The sequence below is a fragment of the Poecilia latipinna genome, unplaced genomic scaffold (assembly GCF_001443285.1).
Source record: "Poecilia latipinna isolate Pla-1442-1.1 unplaced genomic scaffold, P_latipinna-1.0 Scaffold208, whole genome shotgun sequence".
NCBI classification, from domain to species: Eukaryota; Metazoa; Chordata; class Actinopteri; order Cyprinodontiformes; family Poeciliidae; genus Poecilia; species Poecilia latipinna.
Window position 1 is genome coordinate 54,096 of NW_015112824.1, and position 16,799 is coordinate 70,894.

Below are 16,799 nucleotides of genomic sequence, written 5' to 3' on the forward strand. Positions count from 1 at the left end.
AGCAATATCCGTCATTAAAACAGAATCTGGTGATATTTGGATGGAATCTCAAAGATATGTGAAAATAGGAGTTTAGTTTAGATTTCTTATGTCTAAATGAAAAAGTAAATTAAGATCGTGCTTAAAGACTTTATCCAAAATGTATTTCCCCATCTTTCCTCGTTTTCGTCAGCTCGACCTCTTCTCATCTGCCCTTTTCTTGCTGTTAGAGACCGTCCCTCGCCCCCCTTCCTCACCTCCCTTTCTTCAGGTCCCTATTCTGGTCCGTCTATATTTAACATCTTTTCTGATGGATGAAGCCTGACTTCCACACTCACGCATGCAGTCAGGAGGGAACCGATGAAAGTTTAATAGCCATGTGGCAGCCTGCATTGTGCCATCTGGATAAAGATGAACCTGACACATGCACACAAACACACCAGCAGGTGACAGATCCATGTAGGGAGTTTCATTTAAAGAAATAATAATTAAAAAAAAAAGAGGAAAAACGATATCGCCATTAAGGTCATTTTTTTTTGGATTGTCAGTTGAGTTTGTTTAGTGGTGGAGGCAAATGTAAGTCATTGTGTTTGCGTTCACGATGAGCAACTCAGTACAACAAATGAATGCAAGTGAAAAATTTGCTGCAACACGACACTGGACAAACACTGTTTTTTTTCTAAATTAAAAGAGAGCCCCTTCTTTCAGGTTTATTTGTACTTAAAAAAAAAAACTATGTATACGCAAAATCAACACGTCTGACATCTGTTGTAAAATGTAATTTATTGCTTTTTACGCTCTGCAAACTTTGTTATATTTCTATTTTTCGAAGGGTTTTGATTACAGTGAGGAGGGAGTTGATTCTTGTAAAATAAGACGGACTATGACCCCTCTCAAAAAGCGAAAGTTGAGGGAAACCTTCTGTCGGTAAACGTTGTGAAAAGGGAAACAAACGGTTTCAAAAGCTGGATTGAAGCGCCCCCTGGTGTGTAGAAAATGATGCATGGTTGGCTCAAAACATTCGTTGACAAACGGCACCTAAAGAAAGTTGAGGACAAAACGACCAAAACTAGAAATATTGAAAATATTTGATGGTTGATAGGAAGCCCATGAAATTTTCCATCTCTACTTGACATCAGACCTAAACAATCCAAATCAAAGCAGAGACGTTTTGTCCGAACCCAACCCAACTTCCCACGTAAACGCAACATACGATTGCTAATAAGCTTCCAGTTTAAAATGCTTACTAGTGTCATTCTCCTGTGTTTTGCTTTTGTTTAACGTCTTCCAGCTCCAGTTTGTCTCTTGTTGTAACCGCCGGATGAGTAAAGGGAGAATCATCTGGGATGTGTGATTGATAGGAGCGGAGCAAAATGGGGCCACATGCATTTAAACCTATTGGCTCATACTGATCATGTCAAACCAAAGAAAGCCACTAGAGTTTTTGTTCCAGAGGAAAGCTTTGAGATTACACACCAAGTTTCATGCCCCATGTGAAACCTGAAATTGCTGAATCCTTCATGTGGCTTTTCTCTCGTAGAGCAACGATGTGGATGGCAGCATGTGGAACTGGATGTACTACATCCCCCTCATCATCATCGGCTCCTTCTTCATGCTCAACCTGGTGCTGGGTGTACTTTCAGGGTATGGCCTGAGCTCTTTCAACCTGTTGCCCTTCGAGCAATTTCCACATTTCCTTTCCACGATGCTTCTGTGTACTTTGTGATGAGCAAGAGAGAACATGACGTAAAATGTTCCCCGCAGTGAATTTGCCAAAGAGAGGGAACGGGTGGAGAACAGGAGCGAGTTCCTCAAGCTGAGGCGGCAGCAGCAGATCGAGCGAGAGCTCAACGGATACTTGGAGTGGATCTGCAAAGCGGGTCAGTTCATGCTGATGGACAACGTTTCATTCATACGCACAGCTCCGGCTGCTGGATTTACATCTGCTACTCCTTCACTTTTTGCAGAGGAGGTGATTCTGGCTGAGGAAGACGCCACGGGAAACTTTGATGGTAACTGATTGTCTTTTTTTGTTTTTTTAAGAGTATTTTTGCTCCTCCAGAGCTTTGTCAGATTATAGCAATTTAGAATAACCACGGCATCAAAATGTGTCGTTTTGTTGGAGTTCTGACTCGTTATTTAAATGTGGAGACAAGTGAATAAATGTAGCACGTGTACGTCAACAAGCGACAGACTGTGGGAGTGAGACTGACATTTCAGAAAATAGAGGGATGAATAACCAGTCTTCCTTTCCTGTGTGTCGCTAGGTTCGAGACGAAGGCCGACCATCAAAACCAGAAATAATAAAACAGAGCTGTTGAATCAAGAGGAAGGAGAGGACAACATAGGAGATGCAGTAGGTAAGGAAAATGGAACAATGGTAGTACACATTTCATAACTTTATTAATCATTTTAGTTGTGATGCTTTAACAGAATTTAAAAAGCTTTGATGGAGAAAAGAAGCGTTTGTGAAAGTTTAAAGTAGTTTTTTGTTATCTTTTGTGAATGATTCACCGGATGTTTCATAAACTGTTGATGATGAGTTTATGGGTTGCCGTTTGTAAAGTTAGCCCTACTTAGAAATGTCACAGATTCAAAGTAAAAACACAATTAAGAAGCTATGTATTTAGCTTCAAGCTAACTAAATATTTAGCTAACAAGCTAAATATACAGCTTCAAGCTACATATTTGACCTCAAGCTAAATTTTCTAGTTGAAAATTAAACATTTGGTTTGTTAACATGGTAAATATTTGTCCTCAAAGTAAATACTTAGTGTGCGGCTAAATATATTTAGCGCTAATCTAAATATTTAGCTCAGTGCTTGTCTTTATATTTAGCTTAATCTAGCTCAGTTTAGCTAGGTTAGCTAGCTTAGTCAGAAGCTCAATGTTTAGTTAATTAACAAGCTAAATACTTAGCTTGAGGCCAAAATATGTAGCTTGCAAGCTAAATATTTAGTCTATAATATTTTATTCTAAGCTAAATATTTAGTTTGAACCTTAATATATAGTTTGTAAGCTAAATATTTAACAGCATAGTTAAATATTTAAACTGTGACATTTATAGTTGAAAGCTAAAATATAAATGTGTAGTTTTAGTTAATGTCAATGAGTAACATTCGTTCACATTCATTCATGGTGAAATGTTGCTCATTTCACCATGACTAAATAACATGGTGACACTATGACTGAAAAATGAACTCCCATTTTGTTTTCTGATGACAGGCTACATAACCCAAATTATTGCTGTCATTTTGTTGACTGTGTGACTTTCCACACGCCAGCCCCTCTGAGTTGCCCTTCTTGCCCGTAGGATTTGCTCGCTCCAGCATAAAGAGCGGTAAGGACGGGACGAATTACAGTAAGAAAGAGCGACGGATGCGGTTCTTCATCCGGAAGATGGTGAAGACGCAGGCCTTCTACTGGACCGTCCTCTGCCTGGTGGGCCTCAACACCATCTGCGTGGCCGTGGTGCATTACAACCAGCCAGAGTTTCTGTCCGACTTTCTCTGTGAGTAAACAAACAATAACTTTTCTCCAGCTATCACACTTTGGTCACAAAGCACACAGCTGCTTTTCTCAGCACTGCAACACTCAACGGTAATTCAGTCTTTAACTTGCGGTTTGAGATACTTTTCACTCTCATTGTGCTTTTATAGATTTTTTCTAACTTTTTGCTTACATCGTTTGCCTGATCTGGTGAATAATCCAGATTATTTACTGTTCAGTTGCGCTACGGTTTTGTTGGTACTGACATGCGAGACGCATTCAGCAGAATCACCTCGTTGTCTCTGGCTGCTATCCAACACCATTAGCATATGAAGCTGGAGTTCCTGGTGGAGTCCTTTTATCACTACGCTGTCATATACTCTTCCACTCACGCCACTATTGACTTCTACTCATATTAGTCTTTGTCGAATACTCATGCACGCTGCTTTCTGACTGTATTCATCCCAACCTCTGCTTTTATTTGCACTTTCTCTCCGTTTTCCTTACATTTGTCTCCGTCTGCTGCTGCCTCCACTCCCTGTTTGACCTTTTTTTCCTCCTTTTTCTACATTTGTTTTCCTTTCCTCGACAAAAATCACACCTTCCTCACTTCCTCTCCTGTTCTTCTCTCCTCCTTCAGTCTATGCAGAGTTCATCTTCCTCGGTTTGTTCATGTTTGAAATGCTGATCAAAATGTACGGCCTGGGCATCCAGCCCTACTTCCACTCCTCATTTAACTGCTTCGACTGTGTGGTGAGTACCCCGACGTACACATGCACACACGCGCACACACACACACACGCACACACACACTCACACCCCCACACACACACACATTCGCTTCTTGTAACGGCTTGTATCTTTTGAATGGATCAGGCTTAAGTTTGTTCATATTTAGCTCCAACCGGTGCTTCAAAACACGTCACCAGTGTGTTTTCAATCAAATGTAGCCTATTTTACTCGTCTTGCTTGTGAGTTTTGTATTTAAAAATAATAAAAAAATTGCAGGCTCTTTCAAGAAACACTAACCTACCCACTGTAAGGTGGCATATATTTGACACAACAGTGACTTAAATCTCACACCAATGAACCAAGAATGACGTCTCCTTCTCATTCTGTCCTGTTCTGCGCTGTTTGAGACTCACTCAGCACCGAATGATAAATGCTTGAACTGAAACAGTGAAACCCAACCCTCATATCGTTTCAGTTCACAAATATTTGACCGCCTGTAGGTCATTGAATGTTTATTGCTAGATGGTGAGTTGATCCTTAAATGTGGGATAAAAATAAAACCTCAACAGTAATCCAAATAAAATCCTGTCTGGTTTTATTTGTCATTGTATACTTAAGGGTCTACTTCCTAGTTAAGTCAGGTAATGAATGTTTTGTCACTTGAACATTTATTAACTTAATAAATAAGTAATACATTGTGTTTTATTTTATTTAATTCTGTATTTATGGGTGAACTGACTCTACTTTCTGAGTTTTTTTTAAATAATATTTTGCCACTTGGAGCGGTGAATTTTTATCAGTTCATGTTTACTATACAAATAAATAAAACAGTGCATAAATGTCACTGTGAAAGTACCATATTTAATCTTTTTGTACTTACTTTTTGCCATAGTTAAGAATCAACTTACTGTACTTTTCAATTAAATTGGCTAATATATATTTATATATATATATATATATATATATATATATATATATATATATATATATATATCACCATTTACTGTGCATTCCACTTATCCTGACGACTCAGAAACTTCAAAGACTTGACGAGATCGGCTACATTTTCTCACAGGAAGATGGCAACATGAATGGCAGGACAGGAAGTAGTGTGCTAGCTGGTTCAACGTTTCCTCTAAATGATATGGAAGCAAATATTGCAGCACAGACGACATGGAGGACCACCTTAACGCTTCAATGCTTTGATCTATGTTGCCAACTAGTAATTTACTGAACAGTCCTCATTTATTACAGTTAGAAACTATGCAAGAAAACAACAATAAATTAATATCTGTTTTTTTCTAAGCAGCTATTTTTAAGCACATCTAAAACTGAGAAATAAACTTGGTAGATTTTTATCGAATTCAACTAAAGCACATTTTTTCAGTTACCTGGTTGGTGGGCTTGCTTTGAGATTATAAAGTATTTATTAAGCGTATACACTATTATTCTCAAGTTGTTTTCCTGAAGTTGTATTTCTGGTTCATTTAAAACACAAATGGTCACTTGGAAAAACGCAACAAACAGAGACGTTTGGTTCTGCACAGCTGAAACGCTCCGGATTTATTTGCACCGTAGACGAGTAGAGACGATTTGCACTTCAGCGCAATTACATTCCTAAAATAACCAAAGTGGAGATGTATTGTTTGTATTTTCTCTCCGTGTGCGTGTGTGTGTGTATGTGTGTGTGTTTCCAGGTCATTGTCGGTAGCATCTTTGAGGTTGTGTGGGCCACCATAAAACCAGGCACATCATTTGGAATCAGTGTGTTGCGAGCTCTCAGGCTGCTGCGTATCTTCAAAGTAACCAAGTAAGTAAAGTAAAAATCCTTTATCTGGATTTCACTTTAATTCTTTTGTCTGTTCAACGCTTGTCAAATTCAGGCAAACTGAGAAAAATGCCTGAAATCTTAACGGCGGCATCAGGAAGCTTAATAGATCTGTTATCTGAGGCACTAAGGTTCAAACTTCGTAGATTGTTGCCGTAACATAAGCAGCATTTTTAAATTAGAGATCCAAAATCTACTAATCCGAAGGCAGGAGATCTCGAACGGATGTGAGCGGATGCTGTTCTGGTTTTGTGAATGTGGACAGACCTTGAGTTTACTCTCCCTGAAACTTTAGCTGTTATCGCCCGACGGTGAAGGTCACAGGAAGATTTAAGTCCCGAAATCCAAATGATCCCATATCAGGGACCCACAGGGACAGTAAGAGCAGGCAAAAACAAAAGCTAAATATATTCTAAGTATCAGAAGTAAAACTTGTTTGACTTAGGACACGGTAAAACTAAAAAAAAAAAAAAAAAAAAGAGGGGGCAAAAAAAAAAAGAGAACGGAGGTTGAAAAGGTAGGTTACAGAAACTCCTGGAGAGGCAACGCGATTAAGGCCAAAATATCATGGGAATATGTTTACAGGGCAGAGTGTTCCTCTTTTTCCTCTTTTTTTTTTCTTACAAAAGTTGTGTATAAATTGCTACACTGCAAAAATGTATTTAACCACAGAAATAAAAGCATCCTGTTCAGACTATTTTCCTCATGCATTTCGATTTCTTCTGTTTTTGTTGACAGATTTTTTTTTATTATTTTGTCTCTCATCTAACTTCTACTACTTCCTCAACTCTAAATTACCTGCAGCACTCTGACCTTCCTCTTCCTCTTCCTCAGGTACTGGGCGCCGCTGAGGAACCTGGTGGTTTCGCTGTTAAGCTCCATGAAGTCCATTGTCAGCTTGCTCTTCCTCCTCTTCCTCTTCATCGTGGTCTTTGCTTTGCTGGGGATGCAGCTCTTCGGAGGACAGTCAGTGTCGCTGCAAACTTTACGTCTTCATCTGTTTTGGGAGTTTTTATCACTGCTGTATTCAGAATCACTTCTTACTTCCCTCTCGTCAGATTCAACTTTGAAGCAGGAACTCCGCCTACCAATTTTGACACATTTGCAGCAGCAATCATGACGGTGTTTCAGGTAGGAAAAAGCAAGTTGTGACGTCCTTTTATTACACATAATCAGAAACATTTACGAATCGGTCAGAGATCAACTTAAAAAGTTACAAAGTAGAGAAAATACAACGCAGTTATTTTTGCCAAGATCGTCTCCGTAACTTTAACAAAGTCTTCCAAAGGTTCTCATAACCCGTTTTGCTATGCAACAGCCACACAGTTTAATGCATTTTTATTAAGATTTTACATAAAAATAGCAAACAATTTACTTTCCAGCAGCGCGACGACTTTAAAACACACAGCTTTTAAATGGAATGACTCGACTCAAAATCACACGAGCAGAAATCTGTCTCGGTCAGCCTGCACGTGCAGCTTAGTTTTCTTTCTCTCCTTCTTTATGTTATTGATGAAATGAAGTTTCCTCTCCTCCTTTCTCTTTAGATCCTGACAGGAGAGGACTGGAACATGGTGATGTATGACGGCATTGAGTCGCAGGGTGGAGTAAAGAACAAAGGAATGGTCTTCTCCATCTTCTTCATCGTCCTCACACTCTTCGGCAACTGTATCCTGCCCTCGCGCGCTTGAGCGCACACTTTCACCAGCGCTCCACGTGTTTAAACGCAAACGCGCCGAGCACATCAGACAGTTTGGTCACACGTGTAAGAAAGCTGCTAGTTTTGGTATTATGGCTTTTCATGTTAGTTTTATTAAAAAATGTGTCAGCTTGTCATTTATACAGTTTAAAAATGAATCAATTTAATGTTTTGAGAAGCTTACTCATATGTACATGTAGCATGTTCTGCTTTTAAACTTCATTTTGATTTCAGTTTGGTTTAGCAAACACAGAACTCCTCTGATGGAACCTAATTTTATATATATATATATATATATATATATATATATATATTTATTTATTTATTTATTTTTTTACCATGTTTCGTTTAATCCCTAGCTTTTTGAAAAGTAGCACCGATATTTCCATAACTCCCACCACAGACACGCTGCTGAACGTGTTCTTGGCCATCGCTGTTGACAATCTGGCCAACGCCCAGGAACTTACTAAGGTACACAGTCCCTCATGTAAAGTGTTACTTTGGATTCTTTTAATTTAGTTCATTTTTTCCAGCTTCACAAACAATTCCTCCATATTGTAGATCACATATTTATGCCAATGTGACAAACCTACTCAGAATTACCAAAACATGTCATCTTCTGACTCATTGTTTTGGTTTCATTTGTTAATTTTGAACAATCCTTCTCAACGTGTGATCACATCTAGTAATTTCAGATGTATGTCTTCAGGTTAATGTGTTTTGTTGTGTCATATATATTTGTGCGTTGCTCTCTGGAACAAGGTTTTGAAGTCTGAACCAGTATTTCTCTGACAGGACGAAGAAGAGCAGGAGGAGGCAGCCAATCAAAAGACGGCGCTGCAGAAGGCTAAGGAGGTGGCAGAGGTCAGCCCGCTGTCCGCTGCCAACCTGTCGATTGCTGCGTGAGTACACGCCTTCAGATGCAACTAATCACAGACTCAATGTGTGTAAAGGTGTTTGTAAAATTCAGTGTATATTTAGAATAATAGACATTTAATTTATTTCAGTAATTCAGTTAAAAAAACTGAAGCTTTTAATGACACACAATACATCAGCATTCATATGAGTATCAGCTGATATTAGTGATTTTTTTTCTTTTTTCAGTTTGACTTTCATCTTTTTGTCGTTTTTGTTTCTGGAGGGGCAGAGGGTTGGCCATGTGGTGTTTGGTCAGTGAGATAAGGACATAAATATAATACCAGTCAATATCGGTTATCGGCCACAACAGCAATATCAATATTGGATATCGGTATTGGCCCAAATTATCATATCAGTCTGTCCCTAATTGTCAGCATTTAATTCTGTTCATTCGATAAGTTAGAATATTATTGAGAAGCCCGTTTACTTCAGGAGCTTTCTCGCTTAGTGAAACACATTATTTAGATTAATTACACACAGACGGATGTTTGAAAGCCTTTATTTCTATTAATCACAATGAAAATTACATCAGACCAACAAAAAAAAAACACTTTTAAATACAGAAACTCCTGCCTCCACTTGCTGAGAAGCTCTAGGAGTTTTTTTTTTTCTTTTTCTTTTTTTTTAGCAGAATTTGGCACCTGCACACTTTACCACAAATAGCATTAGCAGGTTTGTTGACCTGTGATTGATTGCAGAACTGATCCAAATAGAGAATCTGGGAGATATTTTCAAGAAAACTTGAAACACTGCAGTTTGATCCCCTTACATGTCAACAACAAAAGTACTGAGTGAATTTACTGTGTAGTTTGAGCATGATGACATTTTTTTTTAAAATAAAAATATTTTTTAAGTGATCTTGTTTATTATTCATATTTTTGCAAGAAACTGAATTTTGGGCTTTTACCACTGAGAATGTTATAATAGATTATAACATTCTAAGAATATTATAATACTTTATAATATTCTTAGAATGTTATAATCTAAGAATCTAATAACATTCTAAGATTGTTATATGAATTAATTCCTTCACATTGACAAAGCTAAGGTCCCTTTTGTTACTCTTTTGCTAAATTATGCTGCACGTGCACAGAAAAGACATAAACCACGTGAACCGCTTGTCCTTTGCAGCTGCCTCCCATCATTAGTGATTGGCAGCAGGCATTCACAAACACGCAGCACACTCCCTCACACGCAAAGCGACACGCCGTCCTATAAAATATGATGAGGCAATTGTTCGCGGAGTGAAAAGAACAGATTCAGGGCTTTGTGGCGTATAGAAAAGCGGGAGGCGGACAGTCTAAACTGTTCCCTGCAGAAGAGAAACGCTGACATCAAAACGGAGCTCAAACAAACCGGCCGCCTCCTTCAAAGTCACTTTGGAGACTCTTCAGGCCCCTGTAGTTAGTTAGCCGAGGCTTTGACTGCAAGATTTCAAGCAGCTTCCTTCTTAAACATTCACAATCTGCTGCCGAGAGAAGATTAACACATTTTTACCTTGGGAAATTAGTTTTATATCGAGAATTAAGGTCACATTTTCGCATGCGGCATATTTCTACTGTGATTCTCCAAGCCTCTGAGATTTCCGGTAGGTTTTCAGCCATTTATTATGCAGGTTCTGTGCAGCACGTGAGCACATCTAGTTCAATCTTACCGCGCTTCACACACTTATTCATTACAACACTCATCTTCTAATTCAAATTTACCCCTGCATGTCTTCTGTCTCAAATATCTTGTGACTTTTGTTTTCCTCCTAACTTCCCCCTGGAACATTTTTATTTTTATTTTTTTTTGTTTACTTTATCCCAATCTCTGACAACAGGAAGGAGCAGCAGAAGAACCACACCAAGCCCAATAAGTCTGTGTGGGAACAGAGAACCAGCGAGATTCGGCGGCAGAACTTGATGACGAGTCGCGAGGCTCTCTACAACGAACTGGAACAGGAAGACTGGAAGGTGGGAGAAGGAGACGAGGTAAGAACCCCCCATTTCCCTCCGCCAGACGCAACTTCTGTTGATTTAAAGTGAAATTTCGAGTTTATTTTAACAACTTATCTTGGAATGTTTGGTTCTGACCTGGTTTTTAGCCACCGTTCATTCTGGGTCATGCTGGCTCCACAGATGTTTTAATTCCGGAGTGTAATATCCCTTTAAGCTTGTGAAAAACCGCTGCCATTGCGCTGCTATGTGGGACGACCCGAAGCTGCGTTATGAAAGTGGGCCGCGCTGAGGAAGCCCGAGAGCTGCACTCAAACGTGGCAGACAACTCAAAACTGGAGCGGGTCAGAAATGAATCCGAGGCGAGACGATCAGCTGGACATGGCTCAGCAAACTGCATGAAAACATGACGCGTTAAATTTAAGCTGCTTACGTGGAATATGAAAACGCCGCACTGTTTGCTGAAGTGTGCATCTCGACTGTAGAGTCGGTACAGAAAATATTCAGACCCCTTTTAATTTTTCACTCTTAAATTTCTGATATTTCAGTTTTTCTTTTTTAATAAATTTGAAAAAAAAATGTATACATCTCTGTTTTTTTCTGTCAAGATGGGATGTTGAGTGTACATTCATGAGAAATAATATGAACATTTTTATTTTAGCAAAAGGCTTCAATGAAACAGGGAAAAATTTTCAAGGGGTCTGAATACTTTCTGTACCTGCTGTATATTCTATTGTGCAACTTTAAAGGCCTGGTGTGAAGGATGGTGCGGTAATTTTAAGAAACAAGACTGTTGTGTTGGTCCAATAAGTTGACCAATAGATAAACCAAAAGGTTACACACTGATTGTTTGAGTAAGAATATCCTTAATGCCCAATTAATTACAAAAGAAGTTAAATACCTGAGAGAATGCTTTGAGCTGGATGTAATTTTGCACAATGGCAATAAATACAATCAATTTCCAAGGACTTGACATGGACACCGGATGGCACAAATGGTGGCATCATTAGTGAAGCTGAAGTGATACAGGCAGAGCATTCAGCAGACTAAAACAGCGAGTTAAAGTTTTCAATCCCAGTGGTTGTCTTGCAGACTCTTTAGATACCTTTAACACTTACTGTAGCTTAAAATCTGTTCCATTGTGGGTTTGCATGAGGCTGTTTGACATTCAGGTAACCTAGGAGGAAATAAGTCGCCCACATGATGTGATGATTCTGGTGACCCATGACCGAATGCACCGAGGGAAAACGATTGCATTACAAAACCCTATAAAGTCTAGCTGCACATATTTCAGTCTTTGTGACACCCTCTGCCATCCTTCTCAACGACCGCCGTCAGCCGCACTTCAGGTTCATCGATATAAATTTAAAAGCTATCATTCACACAAGAGCAGAGACAGAGCATTTGGAGGGTGTGCTCTACATATGTGGTGGCACCGCCGGGACAGGACCGATGCTGCTAATGATGCAGAGAGCCGTCACAAGGTGCGACTCCAGGGTTCCTCTGGTGGTTAGTTGTGGGACACTAACAGTAGAGGGTGTTACTGTGAGTCCTGCAACCACTTGAAATCTTTCTATGATCAGACGATTCGCCCAATCTTTCCTCAGTCCAGCATGTGTGGGATCAGCTCAGATATCATCTGCGACCCAGTGCTACTGCGCTAGATCTCAAAGGTCAATTGATGTCTAGTGCAATACATCTCAGTTGTACTAGTAGTAGTTGTAAGATGACTTGCTTGTTGTCCATTGATGTGATATTGTTGTCATTGCCGTCCAGTCACATGACTTGTTTCAAAAACCTCTCTACTCTTTAACCCCACTCAGGTGTCGTTCCCACGGAAAGCACGCGGCGATGTGAAAACGCACCTGGACAGACCGCTGGTGGTAAACCCGCAGGACAATCGCAACAACAACACCAACAAGACCCCACCCGGCGAGCTGCCGCTGGATCAGCAGTATCGGCGTCAGGATGTCGACCACCGCCGCCGCGCTGCTCACCACTGCCACTACCACCGCCATCACCACCAGAAATCCACCAACCCCGACGGCGTGGATGCAAGCCAGCTGATGGAAACCAACATGGGGCACGGTTTCAGCTGCACGTCTCTGGGTAACGTCGAAGGAAACGTGGAGCGCCACGGGGACGAAGAGAAGCACAGCCACCAGAGTCATCGGGGCCATCGGCACAGGAACAGAGAGTGCAGGGAGGCTCGCAGCGTCTCTCCCCGTCACGGCGAAGGCGCAGACGGCAACGGTGAGGCGAGGAGATGCAGGCAGCACCGCAGGGCAGCCAGGGAGGGGGATGAGGCCAGAAGACATCAATGCAAAGCAGCAGAGGGAGACGGAGAGAGAAGTGAGGAAGAGGGTGGACAGAAGACAAGACGACATCGGCACTGCAACCAGGAACGATGCCGAGGACATCGTGTCAGAAAGTAAGGAAAAGGAAGGATCTGTTTTTCATGTAGGAGGCAACATAACTTGATTTTGTCAAAGTGAGAGACGTGTCAAATTCAGTCCTTATGCCTGATGTCTTGCAGGTTGTTAGGGTTGTCCTGGTTCCAAACACCTGAAACCATTAAATGGTTACTTACTTCTGCAGAACCTCATGACATTTCCAGAAACACCTAACATATGCAAGACGCTGGTCCTTAAGGACTAGTAAAGGACTACTATGGTTTTATTAAAACCCTTACGATTTTTTATCTTTAGATACTTAAAAAATGATGAGAAAATGTTACCTTTATCACAGTTTTATGTCTTTTCTCTTCAAAGAGAACCTGTTATTCAAAATTCACTTTTTGCATGTTTTTGTTTTCCGTTTGGGTCTCAACTGCCTCTAAAAGCAGCCCAAGATATAAAAAAAGGAAAGAAAAAAAAAACACCCAGCAATTTTTGATAATAAGGTAATGCCATTTCAAAAACCTGGCCCGTCACCTAGCAACCCAACGTGCTCCAGTACATTTGGTCAGCTGGTTTTACCGCTGTATGAGCTGTTCAATGGAACACACGTGTTTTGTTGTTGACTTACCATCCAGAAATCACTTGCTGCGTTCTTGTTGGTTGTGCAGGAGGATTCGCTTCTGCTTTTCAAACATGAACGGTTGTATAATTGTGCATCTGTTTGCAGCCATTTTCACAATCAAGTGTAAACATCATCCAAGAATGATGGATATTCATAAAATTTTTTGTGCAAAACAAGGAGTATTTGCATAGCCCATTGACCTATCTGAACTTGTTCAACGATGAATAACAGATCACCTTTAATGATTCTATTTTCTTCTCATTTTTGCTCTATTCTCGTCTCTTTCTTTGCCGTGTCTGTTCCATCGCCCATGTCAGGGAGCATCACAGCACCTGCCCCAGCCTCTCAACTACTCGGCCCATACATCAGTACAACGAGGACCTCGACAACTTCCGCAACAACAGCAAGCTGGCCAGCGCCCAAGAGCACCCTTATGATCTCCCACCCGATCATCCGGACCACCTCAACAACCTGCTGAACTGCCATGACGCCGACACCCACACCCTGCTTCACAGCATGGACAGCCTGATCTTGACCAGCATGGCAAAGCCCGAGTACACAGCCATAGACATGCCCCCGGTCTACCCCTACCCCTCCACCAACGCAATCTTACAAGGTAATCGTCATGGGCGTGCAGCAAGGCGCATTAGAGTTTAAAATAAAAACATATTTTAAGCTTGAAATCCTGTTGTTTTTATGTTTAAGACTCTTATTGTGAAGTAAGGAAGGAAGAAGTTCTTGAATTGCACTGTGGCATTGATAGAGTTGGCTAGAAAAAGACTTTTTGTTGGACTGTAAAACAAAACTCTATTACAAAATCCTTGAAGAGGCCGCTTCAGCTTTTAATTTGTTTTTCTGGCTGCATTTTGCATAATCAGTAGAAGAAAATAACGGCAGGTTATGTACAAGTCATTTGGGAGTGTTGTGAGAATACAGTTAGCAGTTAGCCAGTAGCAACCAAAAAGTTAGCATGAGCTTTGGAGCTACTTAAAGGATTTAAAAAAAAAAAAAAGCCCCATAAAATTCAAAAAGCCCTAAAACATGCTATTTAAAAACCTAGAGTGAAATATTCTACATTTATCACAGATTCTTTAGTGCATTTTTGCACAGAAAAATGCAAAAAAAAAAAAAAAAAATCAGATTTTTTTTTAAATCTGGGAAATCTTTTGCATTTTTATGATTTTAAAGAATAACAGATTCTTTAAAATCTGTGATTCTTTTGTGATTTGTGAGACCTTTGTTTAAGATAACCAAAACTAATTGGGAATTCTTAGATGTCACAAAATAATTTCTAACTTTTGTGTTTTGCCTCTTAACCCTCAAATCGCTTACATGTTAATGATAGGTCCATGACATTTAAGGCATTTGTAAATCCAGTATTATGAATTCTCCAGTCTCAGGAGCTAAATTTAGTATCACACCCCAAGAATCACATCAAAGAATCTGAACAAACCTGACTTTCCTGCATACGCATGGTCATACAGGCAAGTCAAATTTCTCATTCCACTTCAGAATATTCACCAATCCAGTTTGACCAACACTGTTATTCCCCCTCATGTACTTTCTGTTCCTTAAATCAATGCTGGTGTTGCATATATTGTGATAGTCTGACCCCCTTCTGTCAGCCTGCCACTTATTTACCTCCTCTGCTTACTTTCATCTCTGTGCTCAGTGAACAAGAACGCCAACACTGACCAGAAGAAGAGCGAGGAGAAGAAGGAGGAGGAGGACGAGGGTGAAGATGAAGACGGCCCCAAGCGCATGCCTCCTTATAGTTCCTGCTTCATAATGTCTACCACCAATCCGTGCGTAGCTTTCTACTGAATCTAACTCAAAATCGCAGTGTTGTGCTGTGCAACGCTCGGCATCGAAATGCCCTTTTGGCATAGATTTTTTTAAAAACGTTCAAATGTTGTGCGAACCGTTTTGCGCCAACACGTGCGCGCATTTGTGTGTTTGCATCAGGTTTCGAAAGTGCTGTCACTACATCCTGACTCTGAAGTACTTTGAGTTCAGCATCCTGTCCGTCATTGCTATGAGCAGCATCGCCCTTGCAGCAGAGGACCCTGTCAAGCCCGACTCGCCACGAAACAACGTGAGTCTTTCATGTGTTAGCGCCGTCCTTGTCACCTTCCAGTGTGTTCGTGTCCACATCGTTCTGTCGATAAAACACACACAAAAAAAAGTCTTCCAAAGTCCAACATTTATTTGCTTACTTAAAAGATGTCAACCTTTCTAGCAAAGCAGCGTTTTTCTAGTGACATTGGAGCCTGATGCAAAAATAGAGAAATGTGCAACGCACCAATGCAAATGGAAAACTTTCCTTGCCTAAACATTTATGAGATTAAAATAGAGAATCAGTAGTTGGAAACATATTTAGGATATTATTTACTCACTTCTTTCCTGTCCTTCAGGAGTATCCTCTCTCTGTTTCAATTAGATTTACAAGGTCAATTATGCAGATTAGAAAAAAATGACAATTAAAATAGCCAATAGCTAATTACCACAGTAGTCTACAAGAGACCAACTTAAATATGGGTTGGCAAATTTTACAGTGTTTAAACTTAAGTCCTGAGTTCATAAAGCAGAAGAACAATTTAGTTGTTTTAACCCGAATTTATCAAAATATTTGGTAGTTTATTAATACAGCACAGTTCAAAGTGCTTTAAATCATAAAAACACAAAAACAAAACATCGTAAAAACAACATACAGTCAGTCACCAATTGAGAAACCAGCAACAAACATTACATTTTGATCGAGTCCCATCATCAAATATGTTGGTTAATGTTCCATTTATTATGGTTGAAAAGTGACTCTAACCAGGCGTGGTTTCAGCCTTGATGTAAAGGAACTCAGTGTTTCAGCTGTTTAGCTGTTTTCTGGAAGTTTATTCCAGATTTGTGGTGCAGAAAATAGAGAAATCTGTTAAAGCTCTTCCTCAAACTGCTCAGTATGGAAACGTCCCATGCAGGAGCAGGGTTGAGCTCTGCTGTTGTATCTTATGTTTGGTTAAAATAATAAAAAGAAAAGTTAAATCGATGTTGTAGGTTATGCTTAAATATATATATATTTAAATATATATATATATATATATATATATATATATATATATATATATATATATTTTTTTTTTTTTTATTTTTATTTTTTTTTATGCTCGGCACGGGGGGATAGACAAAAACATGGGCCCCGATT

At 39.8% G+C, this 16,799-nt stretch overlaps 1 protein-coding gene across 18 annotated transcripts in view; it reads left to right on the forward strand.

The window, feature by feature from the left end:
- Window positions 1-16,799, forward strand: part of cacna1ab (calcium channel, voltage-dependent, P/Q type, alpha 1A subunit, b) — a 105,501-nt gene that overhangs the window by 25,493 nt on the left and 63,209 nt on the right. For all 18 annotated transcript variants that reach the window (XM_015031450.1, XM_015031431.1, XM_015031441.1 and 15 more), the window contains exons 6-22: window positions 1,520-1,623; window positions 1,744-1,859; window positions 1,947-1,991; window positions 2,247-2,339; window positions 3,293-3,490; window positions 4,109-4,221; window positions 5,898-6,010; window positions 6,863-6,994; window positions 7,087-7,159; window positions 7,576-7,696; window positions 8,131-8,198; window positions 8,523-8,629; window positions 10,468-10,618; window positions 12,406-13,013; window positions 13,921-14,219; window positions 15,276-15,408; window positions 15,569-15,698. In XM_015031450.1, coding sequence (XP_014886936.1) covers window positions 1,520-1,623; window positions 1,744-1,859; window positions 1,947-1,991; window positions 2,247-2,339; window positions 3,293-3,490; window positions 4,109-4,221; window positions 5,898-6,010; window positions 6,863-6,994; window positions 7,087-7,159; window positions 7,576-7,696; window positions 8,131-8,198; window positions 8,523-8,629; window positions 10,468-10,618; window positions 12,406-13,013; window positions 13,921-14,219; window positions 15,276-15,408; window positions 15,569-15,698 — 2,604 coding nt within the window. The remainder of the gene's footprint in view (window positions 1-1,519; window positions 1,624-1,743; window positions 1,860-1,946; window positions 1,992-2,246; window positions 2,340-3,292; window positions 3,491-4,108; window positions 4,222-5,897; window positions 6,011-6,862; window positions 6,995-7,086; window positions 7,160-7,575; window positions 7,697-8,130; window positions 8,199-8,522; window positions 8,630-10,467; window positions 10,619-12,405; window positions 13,014-13,920; window positions 14,220-15,275; window positions 15,409-15,568; window positions 15,699-16,799) is intronic.